At 41.4% G+C, this 10,816-nt stretch overlaps 1 protein-coding gene across 1 annotated transcript; it reads right to left on the bottom strand.

Annotated features, from left to right (window-relative positions):
• Window positions 1–4,385: 4,385 nt before the first annotated feature.
• On the bottom strand, window positions 4,386–8,658 carry LOC309442647 (alpha-1-antitrypsin-like; the record flags this gene model as incomplete). The annotated part of the gene is given in 5 exon segments (XM_082058711.1): window positions 4,386–4,601; window positions 6,357–6,484; window positions 6,487–6,503; window positions 7,059–7,329; window positions 7,995–8,658. Coding segments are annotated over 5 exon segments (1,290 nt in total). The 5' UTR covers window positions 8,653–8,658.
• Window positions 8,659–10,816: the final 2,158 nt, after the last annotated feature.

Here is a 10,816-nt window from a genome sequence, read left to right as displayed (position 1 = left end):
ACTGTAATTGCATTGAATGTCACAAACACAGAGGTTTGGAAAGAATGGCTGTATTCCTAAATTAGACAGGAGTTGTGGATTTCTGTTTTATTTTTCAGTGCCATATTTAAATGCTAAAATCTATCACACCTGCAGTATACAGTCAATATATATCTTCAGCTCCCATGGACTTCCACACTTTGCAGGCTGCCATGCAAAATTTTGAGGTAAATGTGATGTACTTGTCTAAAGACTCACAGTTTTACAAATGAGGGCTGAGTTTCATGGAAAGCATTAACAGAGATAGTAATAGTTACTGTTTTAAAGGACTAAAAACCTGATGGTGCCCCTTTGCTACAAGCTGCTCCAGCATTGCCTGTACTGCACATCTTTAAAGAAAAATAGCTGGCAAGAAAATTCAGTTGACTGTGTGTATAATAGCTATTAGCTAAGTCAGCAGTGCTCTCAAGGGCTCATGAGAAATTCTTTGCTTGAATTCTCAACCACCAAGGAGTTTCCAGGTGTTGCTAGAAGTAACTCATGACAAGTGAGATCCCAGTGCCTGTTCTCCAAGCAAGGAAGGTGGGTTCATTTGCCTTCTCCACAGTCTTATGGAATCCCTTAAACCCACATGGACATGAGATCCCCAGATGCATTCCCTTCCTTGCAAGGCAGTTGTAAAGGTGATACCTTAGTAAACTGAGATGTGCTGTAACCCTACAGAAAAGCAAGACTTGAGAAGACATAGAAAAAAAAAAAAGACTCCAATGTAACGAGCTGTTGTAGTACATTTTTAATACACAATTTTATCTTAGCCAAGGGCAAAAAATGAAGGTTTTTTCTGACCCTTTCTGATTGGTATTTTGGTATTTATGGTTATTATTTCAATATGTGCATTTCAGAGAAATCAAGAAAGTTCACAGTAACTTTGAAGTGCAGGATGTTACTTTTCAAATATGCCAGTTTTCCACCTACAACATTCCTATTGCTGCTCATAAACCTTAATTTTGCTGAATGCTGGGTCAGACTGTTTGGAAATACAAAATGTGACCGCTGCTCAGATAGGAGAGTAGTCATCATGGATCACGATACATATGCTTGTTTTTCAGCTAATTACCTGCAGGTACTGTGCTGGTGGAGGATGAGGCAAGGCTATTTATCCCCTGATAACACAGGGGCACAGCACATCAGCATTCCATTCCATGTGCTGGCTCCAAGTTTTCTGTCCCTTGGGTCGGTATGTGTTAAGTGTGAGGAGCATCAGGATGAAGTGTGGCCAAGTCCTCTTCAGAGAGATTTTACACTCACACTACTCTTCTTTCCACGTTGCTTCCAAAAATGTGAAGGCTCTGCAGTATGCTGGTGTTGTCTTGGCCTGAGGTGATATGTTTTCCTCTTGGTAGAATTTCAGTTTCATCCAGAGCTGATTCAGGGTATCTACAGCTGGGCCACTGTGTTACCTTTGGTTTTATGGCAGGCTTTCTGAACATCTGTATAGTTTTCACTTTTTCTGTTAAACTGTCATGTTCTTGCTAGACTCCCACTAGTTTCACCATGGAGCTAAAATTCCTGAACAAATCAGCTCAACACTTATGCTTTCTTCCAACTCTTTAAGCTGCTTTCCAAAAACCATATAAATCTTCAACAAAGTCTTTGAACTCAACAGCTTATTTGAGAAATCACTGGCCTGCCTTTCAAAACTTTTTTGAGTGGTTGTTCTTATTTGCAGTTGTAGGAAAGTTACAAAAGCATTGCTGGAAACTATCCTCTCAGCTGAAATATTTTTTCCACCCTCAAATAACTGCTTTTAACCCATGAGCACCAAGTGATCTTGCACTATTTTCCATTAGAAAATCTTGCAGTTCTCATAGGAAGAGAATCAAGAAATTTTAAGGAGGTTTCTGTTTCAGATATTTAATATTTACAACTAAATGAAAAGACTGAGGTTGCTCCTTGTTTTCACTTTCTAGAAGTAGGAAGAGGGAGAGGGAAGAAACGAGGTAACATGAACAGTTTCCTATTTACTCTCATTCTTGTCTTCCCTCTAACGTGTCCCAAATAGTGCAGAGTTAACTGCTCACCTAAACCTCAACACTCCCAAAGCAGGGGAGCACTGACTGTGCAGCTTTATTAGTAGCTGTGGATAAAGAGACTTGTAGTTTGGCAGCCCTGTGCAGAGATAAAATCCTTGGCTTGTCTCCAGCAGTGGAGGTTTGCCCCCTCAAGCACTGCTGAAACAATTGCTGTCGTTTTCCTTAGAGAGAAAAATGAGTTAGACAGGTATAGCTGACTAAGGTTTTCCATAGGGCATTTTCAAGCATTGCTGGTTTTCTTTTTTAAAAATCTGGAAACAAGGGAATGATTATAGAGAAAAGATTTTACATTAAGCAGATCTTTAGGCCTGTGTGAATAGGTTGAGCAGAGGTTGTGTTCTTTTTTTTTCCCATAGGTCTGTGAAAGGGTCTGTGCTTGCCCACGTGTAAGGCCCCATTATCTCTCACTGCAAATACACACACTCTGGTTTTCTCCCATCCATACAACCTGTCAGAGCTTTCCCAAGCCAAGCCACCACGGCAGAAGCACTTAACATTTCTGCCCCAGCCAATCCTAAAGTGGCAGGGAGCCCAAGGACCTCTCAGGTAAGGTTTTGATTCCTGTGCCTCCCCAGGAAGAAAGCAGACCTGTGACTGGAAACATTGGGAGGAGGTGCTGTCACTGAGCTTGAGGTGTGCTTGCAAAGTGCATGGAGGTCCAGCAGTTCTTGATGCTGAGATGACGCTGTGAAGGGATCCTAATGGCAGCTCCTGAGAGTTCGTTAGTGCCATCAAAGTGTTCTACCCATCCATTAAACGTCCTTTCCCTGAGTGAATTTAATGTTATCTTACTTAGGACTGCGTTTCTGTGTATTGAGTGTTTGTGCTCAGGTGCTGGCATCAGGGAACTGCTGGACAACCTCTGTGAGGAGAGCCCAAGGCTGCCCTATGCTGGACCCAGGGTTCCAGCTGGTTCCAACAGATGCACCGCAGGACACAGCTGAGCCCCTCAACCAAGATGGTGGCACCTCTGGGAAAGCGTATTTAAGAAATGGTAAAAACTGAGCAGCAGCTGTGAGAGGGAGGAGTAAAAAAAAAGTGAGAGAAGCATCCCCACAGACATGCAGGACAATGAAGAAGGTGGGGAGGAAGTGCTCCAGAGAGATTCCCCTGCAGCCCTTGGAGAGGACTGTGGTGATGCAAGCTGTCAACATGAAGCTCATGGAGGACTGTGGTGGAGCAGATACTCACAGTGCAGCAGAGGACCCCACACCAGAGCAAGGGGAAGTGCCCCAAAGGAAGCTGCAGTTTGTGGAAAGCCCATGCTGGAGCAGGCTCCTGACAAGACCTCCTGTGGCCCCTTGAAGAGGAGTTCACATGGAAGCAGTCTGATTCTGATAGACTGTACCCTGTAGGAAAGACCCATGCTGGAGCATTTAAAGTGGGAGGCAGACCACACTGGGGCAGGGTAAGAATAGGAGGAGGAAGGAGTGGCAGAGATTAAGTGTTATAAAATGACCACAGCCCCCATTCCCTATTCCCCTTCATCACTCAGGGGGAGGAGGTTGAGGAGTTAGGAATAAAATTGAGCCAGGGAAGAAGGGAGGGGTGGGAGGAAGGTGTTTTTAATTATGTCTTTATTACTATCCTACTCTATTTTTAATTGTAAATAAATGAAATTAATCTGCCACAGCACAGCTCTCAGTTCACATCGTGCTGGTGGTAACACCACCTTCTGTCTATTCAGTGCTCAGGAAGAAGTCTGAGTCACCTTGCTGCACCCCAAACATCATCTAATGGAGAGGAACCTCTTGGAAGCACTCATCAGCCTAACTTGCAGAAGCAGGTGGAGGGCAACATCATTAGCTGGAAGTTACTTACTCAGAAGCATCAGAAATTTCTTTTTCCACTCTTAGTCACTGAGCCCTGGAAGGGCTTTGAAGAGGAAAGAGACTTCTCCAGGGATTCACAGCAGAATGAGAGGGAGGAAAAGGATGGTTTCTCAGCAGAAGGGCTATAGATTTGTGGTTTCTGAACTGAGGACTTGACATGCAGGAAATGGGAGACACAGGGAGTTTCTCAGACAGGAGTAGGAAGGTTTATCTGCATGCAAGGGACTGTGTGGCACCAGTGATGAGTAGGTGAGGTAGGGAAATGTTTGTTGAAGATCCCATGGCTGCCTATTTGGCCTGGGACATTTTGAAACATGGCCCACTCACGCTTGTCCTCAGCTGTCTGCTTGTAAGTGAAGAACACTTCATGTTACATTTACTTATTTGTTAATTAGGGACCAATTCTAGTCACTTTTTGCAAAGAAGTCCCTGAGATGTGCACAAACAATCTTCTTTGCACCGGGAGTGCAAGTGCTCTGGCCTAGTCTTCTATGGCAGCTGGGTTCACAGTTTTCCCCATGAAGAGGATGCTGTTGGTGGTTTTGTCAAAAATCATAATCAGGAAAGGCCTGTTGAATGTGATGTGAGGAGGAAGAGAAAACTCTGCAAATGCAGATGTTGTTACCATTTCTATCACAGTCGCTACAGCAGCCTCTGTGCCGTTCTCACTAACAGCTACCATGGCCTTGTGAATTGCCTGTAAAAGAAGCAAAGATTAAAATCTATGTACAGAAGAGTGAGAAGCATCTGGGGAAAAAATTGTTTGCTTTAACACTGTGAGAAGGTAGTTTTTAAAAGAAAGCACAGAATGAGTGTAGAACTGGTGTGAAAAAGATATTAATGTCTAGTCTTTCCAAGGCAAGCAAAGTTTGCTCTGAGTTCAGGGAGTTTTCTTCAACACTCTGGCGGAGTGGAACTTGGCTGCTTGCAGAGACAGGCCAGCATAGAGAACAGTTTTTATTCTGTTCCTTCTCAGAGTAAGATTTTGTCCTTAATATTTAACACAGGAGAAGAGTATTTTCATTTTGCATCAATTTCTATGTATGCAAAAAAATCATTTCTGTAAAGACACAATAGTGACAAGATTCATATGGTGTCTTTCTGTAACACAGCCCACTGATATGACTTTACAGGGCTTTCTATGGTAGAGATAGCAAATTAATATTTATAAATTCATGTGATCTTATTTCATTGTCTTTGGTCAGTCCTCCATGGTTTTTTCTTTGTTCATAACACATCTGAAAATTCCTCTCATGAGGTCCTGTTACCCTTTCTTTATTTACTCACTCTATATCTGTAATCCAAGTGTTTACACATGTAATAAGATATTATTTTAGTGTGAGGAATCACACTATGATTCAATGACATAGGTTGTAAGGACCTCTAGAGGTCATCAAATGCAACCAACCACTCCACAGTGGGTCAACTCTGACACTAGATAAGCTTGCTCAGGGTCTCATTCAGTCAGGATCTGAGTATTTCCAAGGACGGAAATTTTTTATCACCCTCATGCTGAATTTTTTTTCATAGTATCTGATGAGAATTTCCCATTTTCTATCTTGTGTGCATTGTCTCTTGTCCTGTCGCTGTGCATCTGCAAGAAAAGTCTTGATCCATCTTCTCTGCACGCTCCTAATAGATATCTCTGGCCAGTACTAAGAACTCCCCTTCACCTTCCCTTCTCCTGGCTGAACAGCTCCAGGTGTCCCAGCCTCTCCTCATACATCCCATGCTCCAGCCACATGGCCATCCTGCTCACCCTCTACTAGAGCTGCTCTGTTCCAGTATGTCCACATCTCCCTTGTCCCGGGGAGCCCCAAACTGGATACGGTATTCTAGAGGTGGTCTCACAAGTGCAGAATACAGGAGAAGGATCACTTCCCTCATGACACAAGGCACATATTCCCTGGGACACTAAGAAATCACTTTATTTGTCTGTGTCCAGTTTTCTCATTTGTGAAATTGGGCTGTCTTACAAGTTTGTTGTCCATATAAATTCAGAGGTGTTCAGATAATGCAGTTATGAAAAGTGTATGCATGAGATAAGAAAATATGTCACAACTATGACTCTTGTCATGTATTAACTATTTTATACTGGCTTTTTGTGAAATTATTCCTGTTATCTTTTCCAGATCTGTTTTCTTCTTAAGAGATTTTCAAGTCAATTTGCAAGATCACTGTGAAGTAAATTTAATATTAATTTAATATTAAACAAAGAACTAATAACTAAAATAATTAATTTAATAACTAAAATAACTAACAACTAAAATAGTTAATTTACTATTAAACCATAGGAACGAGACATTTAATCCCTAACCTTCTCCTTCCTTTATTGCCATCAGTGAGCCATGACCACACTCCAGAAGTGGGATCAGTCTATTTGCAGAGATAAAAATTGCATGTAAGCAAGGCAGACACATCTCTTGATTACCACCTCTGTTTGCATACTTACTTTAGAAACCTTCAAAAGACTTTTTCCTGCCACTGCAGAGAGATCAGCCTGGTCACTGAACACTTCTGTCACACCCATTTTCTCAAAAAGGCTCTTAACATCATAGGAGCCAGAGATGGTGAATTTTGAAGGTCCAGGTAGATGATTCTTTTAGAAAATAAATGAAAAATGAAAGTTTATTATTACAAGATCCCTCAATGTGATAGCTGTTGCAGGTATACACCCATCCCAAGTGCCTGTAAAGTTAAGGCTTGGCTTTCCGAGGCAGTGAAAAATCTCATGTTAGAAAAACAAAAATTGGGGTACCTGTCCCACCAACCACAGTCTGATCAGTGGTACAGGGACACAGTGCTGGTTTGTGAAAGTGACTGACTGGAAAGTATCATCCAGGCTGGAGAAAAAGAAAGTGTATTTTCTTTTGGACTGGATTCTTCCTACTTGAGGTGGGGTCCTGAGGTTAACATGCCCGTGTGCGGGATCCTCATGGCTGGTAGCATTCCCACTGCTGTGACTGGAGGAGCTGAGGATAGAGTTCCCCTCAGGTAGGAAATTGTCCAGTACCTTGTCTGAGTTAACCAGCTATGCAATGCTTGTTCCTCACAGCTGTGCTTATCAACTCTGTGGTATCTTAAGCTTTACCTTACTTGCATGAGTAGTTACAGCCTGTTTGATATTTAAACAAAGCAACAATTAAAATAATACCTTTTTTTAAGTGATTGCATCCAATTAGATACTGTTTCTTTTAGCAGAGCATCCTCCACCTGCTTCATTGCCCCTTCATCAGGCAGAACCAACAATGCAGTAGCTTTTCCTTTGTACGGGATTTCTACTACCCAGCAAGACAACTTCTCATCCCTATGGATATTGAAGTATTTATATTCATGCATCATTTTGACCTTAACAGAATTCTTGGCATCCAACAAGAAGACATCATCTCTGGTCGCCAAATTGTTGAAAGGTTGTTCCCAGTAGCCTTTTGACAAAAGAAGGAATGTAGAATTGAATAAACTGAAAAACAGACTAGTAAAGGCATGTTACATTAGTTGATGCTTAAAATACTGTATTAGAACTGTAAAGGCAACAACAAGCCTATCTCAGTTTAACAATGCTTGTTCCCTAGCCATGAAAAGAAGCTTTACAACATTTCAGTGGTTCTAATAAAAGTCACACAAGAAAAATATAGACTGAGGGTTGCTGTGGAAGAGAACTGAGCCTTTGCCTGCTAAGGCAATGGTAAAACTTCCATGGACTCCCATTGTACAAGCCCCAGGCTTATTGTTTTCATACAAGTGTGATCTGTGCTTGACCTTGTCCTGTACAGCCAAACACCTGTGCATTTTAACAAATTATCATAAGTAGTCAAGCTTCTATTTTCTGAATATTTTCAGCTCTGAACCTGGCTTAAAAGTGTTACGAGATTGATCCGTTCTTCTATGGGTTCTTTTGGTTTTACTCATATAGAAAATGATTCTTCATATCTGGCTTTCAAATATTTCCTTATGTAATTTCAAGGTAGAAAGACATATTTTACATTAGATAATAGCATGGGTTCACAATGTGAAAAAAGTTATGTTTCTTAGATCTGGATAAAACTTCCAGAGCTTATGTATATAACTGCTACTTAAGTTTGTCACTCACCTTTAAAGAAAATGCAGTTAACCAAAACCATCATGGTGTTCAGATCAAGACTCTTGAGTAAATCAACGATTTTCCCATGGGTTTTTATTTCTGTGTAGTTATTGATTTCCTTTATAGCATCTTCAGAATTCTGGAAGTTACTAGAAATAACTTCAGAGTAATAAAAATTTGTGACATCATCCAAAAATTTTTGGAGCAGTTTCAGTCGGTTGTCTATGAAGAGGGCATTGCGTATGGTCACCTGGACTTCTTGGTGACGGTCATTCAGCAGCTGGAGGAGATGCTGAAATCCCTCATGGATTTCCCGCTCCTCCACCTCTGTCAGGTTGAAGGCAAGGCCTTCGTGCAGCTGAATGAGTGTGTTTGATCTGGCCCCCAGGGAGAGCATTGCAAAGGCAGTGGAGATGCTCAAAGGAGAGAAAAAACTGTTCTTGTTGCCTGCCTCCTCTCTGACCTGCTTGTAAAACCTAAACGCGAAGTCAGCATTGCTGGAAGCTATCCTGACATGAGCCAAGTTTTCACCTTCAGCCTGGGAATGTTCTTCTGGGGAATGGGGTATGTTTTGTTCCTGCTGTTCGTCATTGAGGTTGGACCTACTATACTGACCGTGGACTTGAAGTCCAAGAAGAAACAAACACAAATACAACACAGGCTTCATTTTTGTTCTGAAGATATTCATATTCCTTCTGAAGATTATCTGTTAAGATAGAAGAGAGCAGCTTTTAGATCTAGAGAATTTTATCTTTCCTGCTTAAAAATAGTTTTTCTATTATAGATACTGATTTTCAGATATCAGTCTTTAGGATTACTGCTCTATTTATAAATACTCTTCTACTTGGCCTCCTGGTTAATCTGTTTCTAGTCAGTTCTCAGTTTCTGACCAATGAGTAAGGGAAGGAAGCTATTAATGTGACATCACTAGGAAAGAATTCAGGTTGTGTAGGCTTTCCTGAGGTATTACACCTGAAATAGTTCTTGCCTCTGACCAGCATGGCCTAATTGCACTCCTAAGTGCCTTTGGGTGCGTGGCTGAGTCCACCTATGGGACACATGTATTTAGTGAGTACTTTGGCAGAGGGACTGGCTTTTACTAATATGTTTCTCTAGTACATGTGGTCTTGTCAGACTTGGGTATTCAAGCAGTGCAGTGATACATTGTTAGTTATAGCTGTGAATATAATTTATCTAAATGTTCACCCTTAAACTGTTTATACCTTTCTGCCTCTTGTGTAGCAGCTCAGAACTCAAGAACTATGTTATTTCAAAACATGACCTTAAGTGTTTCAGCAAATTGAGGATAAACCAAGAAAGTTTATTGACTCTTTATACTGCAAATAAACTATCCATAAGGTTGAAAAATCCAGGACTCAAGAGCTTAGGAAAAGCTATAGTTGAATCTGCTTTGCTGTGTATGTGCAATGTGATGGCCTTTCCTCTTCCTTTAACTGACATAAGTAAATTCTACATAATCCCACAGTCTCTCTTCTGGCCTTTTCAGGGGAAGAACCATGCAATATACGGGATAAGAATATTCTCCATAGGGTACCTCGCCTAAATTACCTGAAATGACAAAAACTCGTAAACATGAAGTAGGCAGTGGCCTGCAGGAAAAATGAGACAATCTGAATGTTGTTCATAGCAGCTGTATACTTATTCTGGAGCACCAGAGTCTGCCCCAGGGTCTGTTTCAGGCTGTATATGTAATGCCAGGTTTAGGTCTTACATATCCATAGGATAGGAATGATTTATATAGACATTATATGTAACTTACACTGTGATCCCTCTCAGATGGAGCTGAAAGAAACAGGCACAAATTAGCTATTTAGAAGGTTATTTAAGGATAAGATGCATGGCACTCTTCCTAATTAGCAATGACTAATTATTTCCATTAAATGTACATTATTTCACCTCAGGTAAGTATACCATTTATCTACACATAGGAATCTGCCCACCATGGATATTTCTATATAACTACCATCTCTTACAAAATAGAGTCAGAGTTGGTCAGAAAAATATTTCTGCAGAGAGGGTTTTTTTCATGATGTATGCAACTACCCTGAAAGTTTATTGCAGTATAATGTAAAATGACTAAGGTTCAGCAGGCACAAGCATGCTGTTGTTTAACTCTAGCAAAGACAAACTATTTTTCCTCAAGCCTAGGCCTGCCATATAGCATGAATCTTTCAGCCCAGCCCCAATGCTTGGCGAACCGTCTGAAGGATGCTACTCTTTTCAGGGAGGAACTTCTAGAAACAGCAGAGTTTCTGCAGTGATTCCTCTATTTTCTCCCAGGACATGCAGCAGCACTCAGTGTGTCAGGGGGAGAGTGGAATGTTGTGTTGTCCCTGCTCACCACTTACAGGCACCAGATCCTCTGACCCTGGCGCAAGTCTCTTCTTAGGAAAGGTTATGGCCATTTTTGTTGGCAAACTTAGAATAATAGAATCATTTTGGTTTTAAGAGACCCTCAAGATCATTGAGTCTAACCATAACCTAACTCCAGCACTAAGCCATGTCCCTGAGAGCCTCATCTATATGTCTTTTAAATATCTCCAAGGATGTTGACTCAACCACTTCCCTGGGCAGCCTTTTCCAGGGCTTCACAACCTTTTTTGTGAAGAAATTTTTCCTAATATGCAATCTAAACCTTCCCTGGTGCAACCTGAGGCCATTTCCTCTTGTTCTATCACTTGCTACTTGGGAGAAAAGACCAACACCCTCCATGCTGCAACCTCCTTTCAGGTAGTTGCAGACAGTGATAAGGTGTCCCCTCAGTCTCCTTTTCTCCAGGCCAAAGAGCCCCAGTTCACTCAGCCACTCCT

The sequence above is a fragment of the Streptopelia decaocto genome, assembly GCF_964273445.1.
Source record: "Streptopelia decaocto genome assembly, chromosome: 7".
Taxonomy (NCBI): Eukaryota; Metazoa; Chordata; class Aves; order Columbiformes; family Columbidae; genus Streptopelia; species Streptopelia decaocto.
Note: the sequence above shows the minus strand (reverse complement) of the source record. Positions and strands in the feature narration are given on the sequence as shown.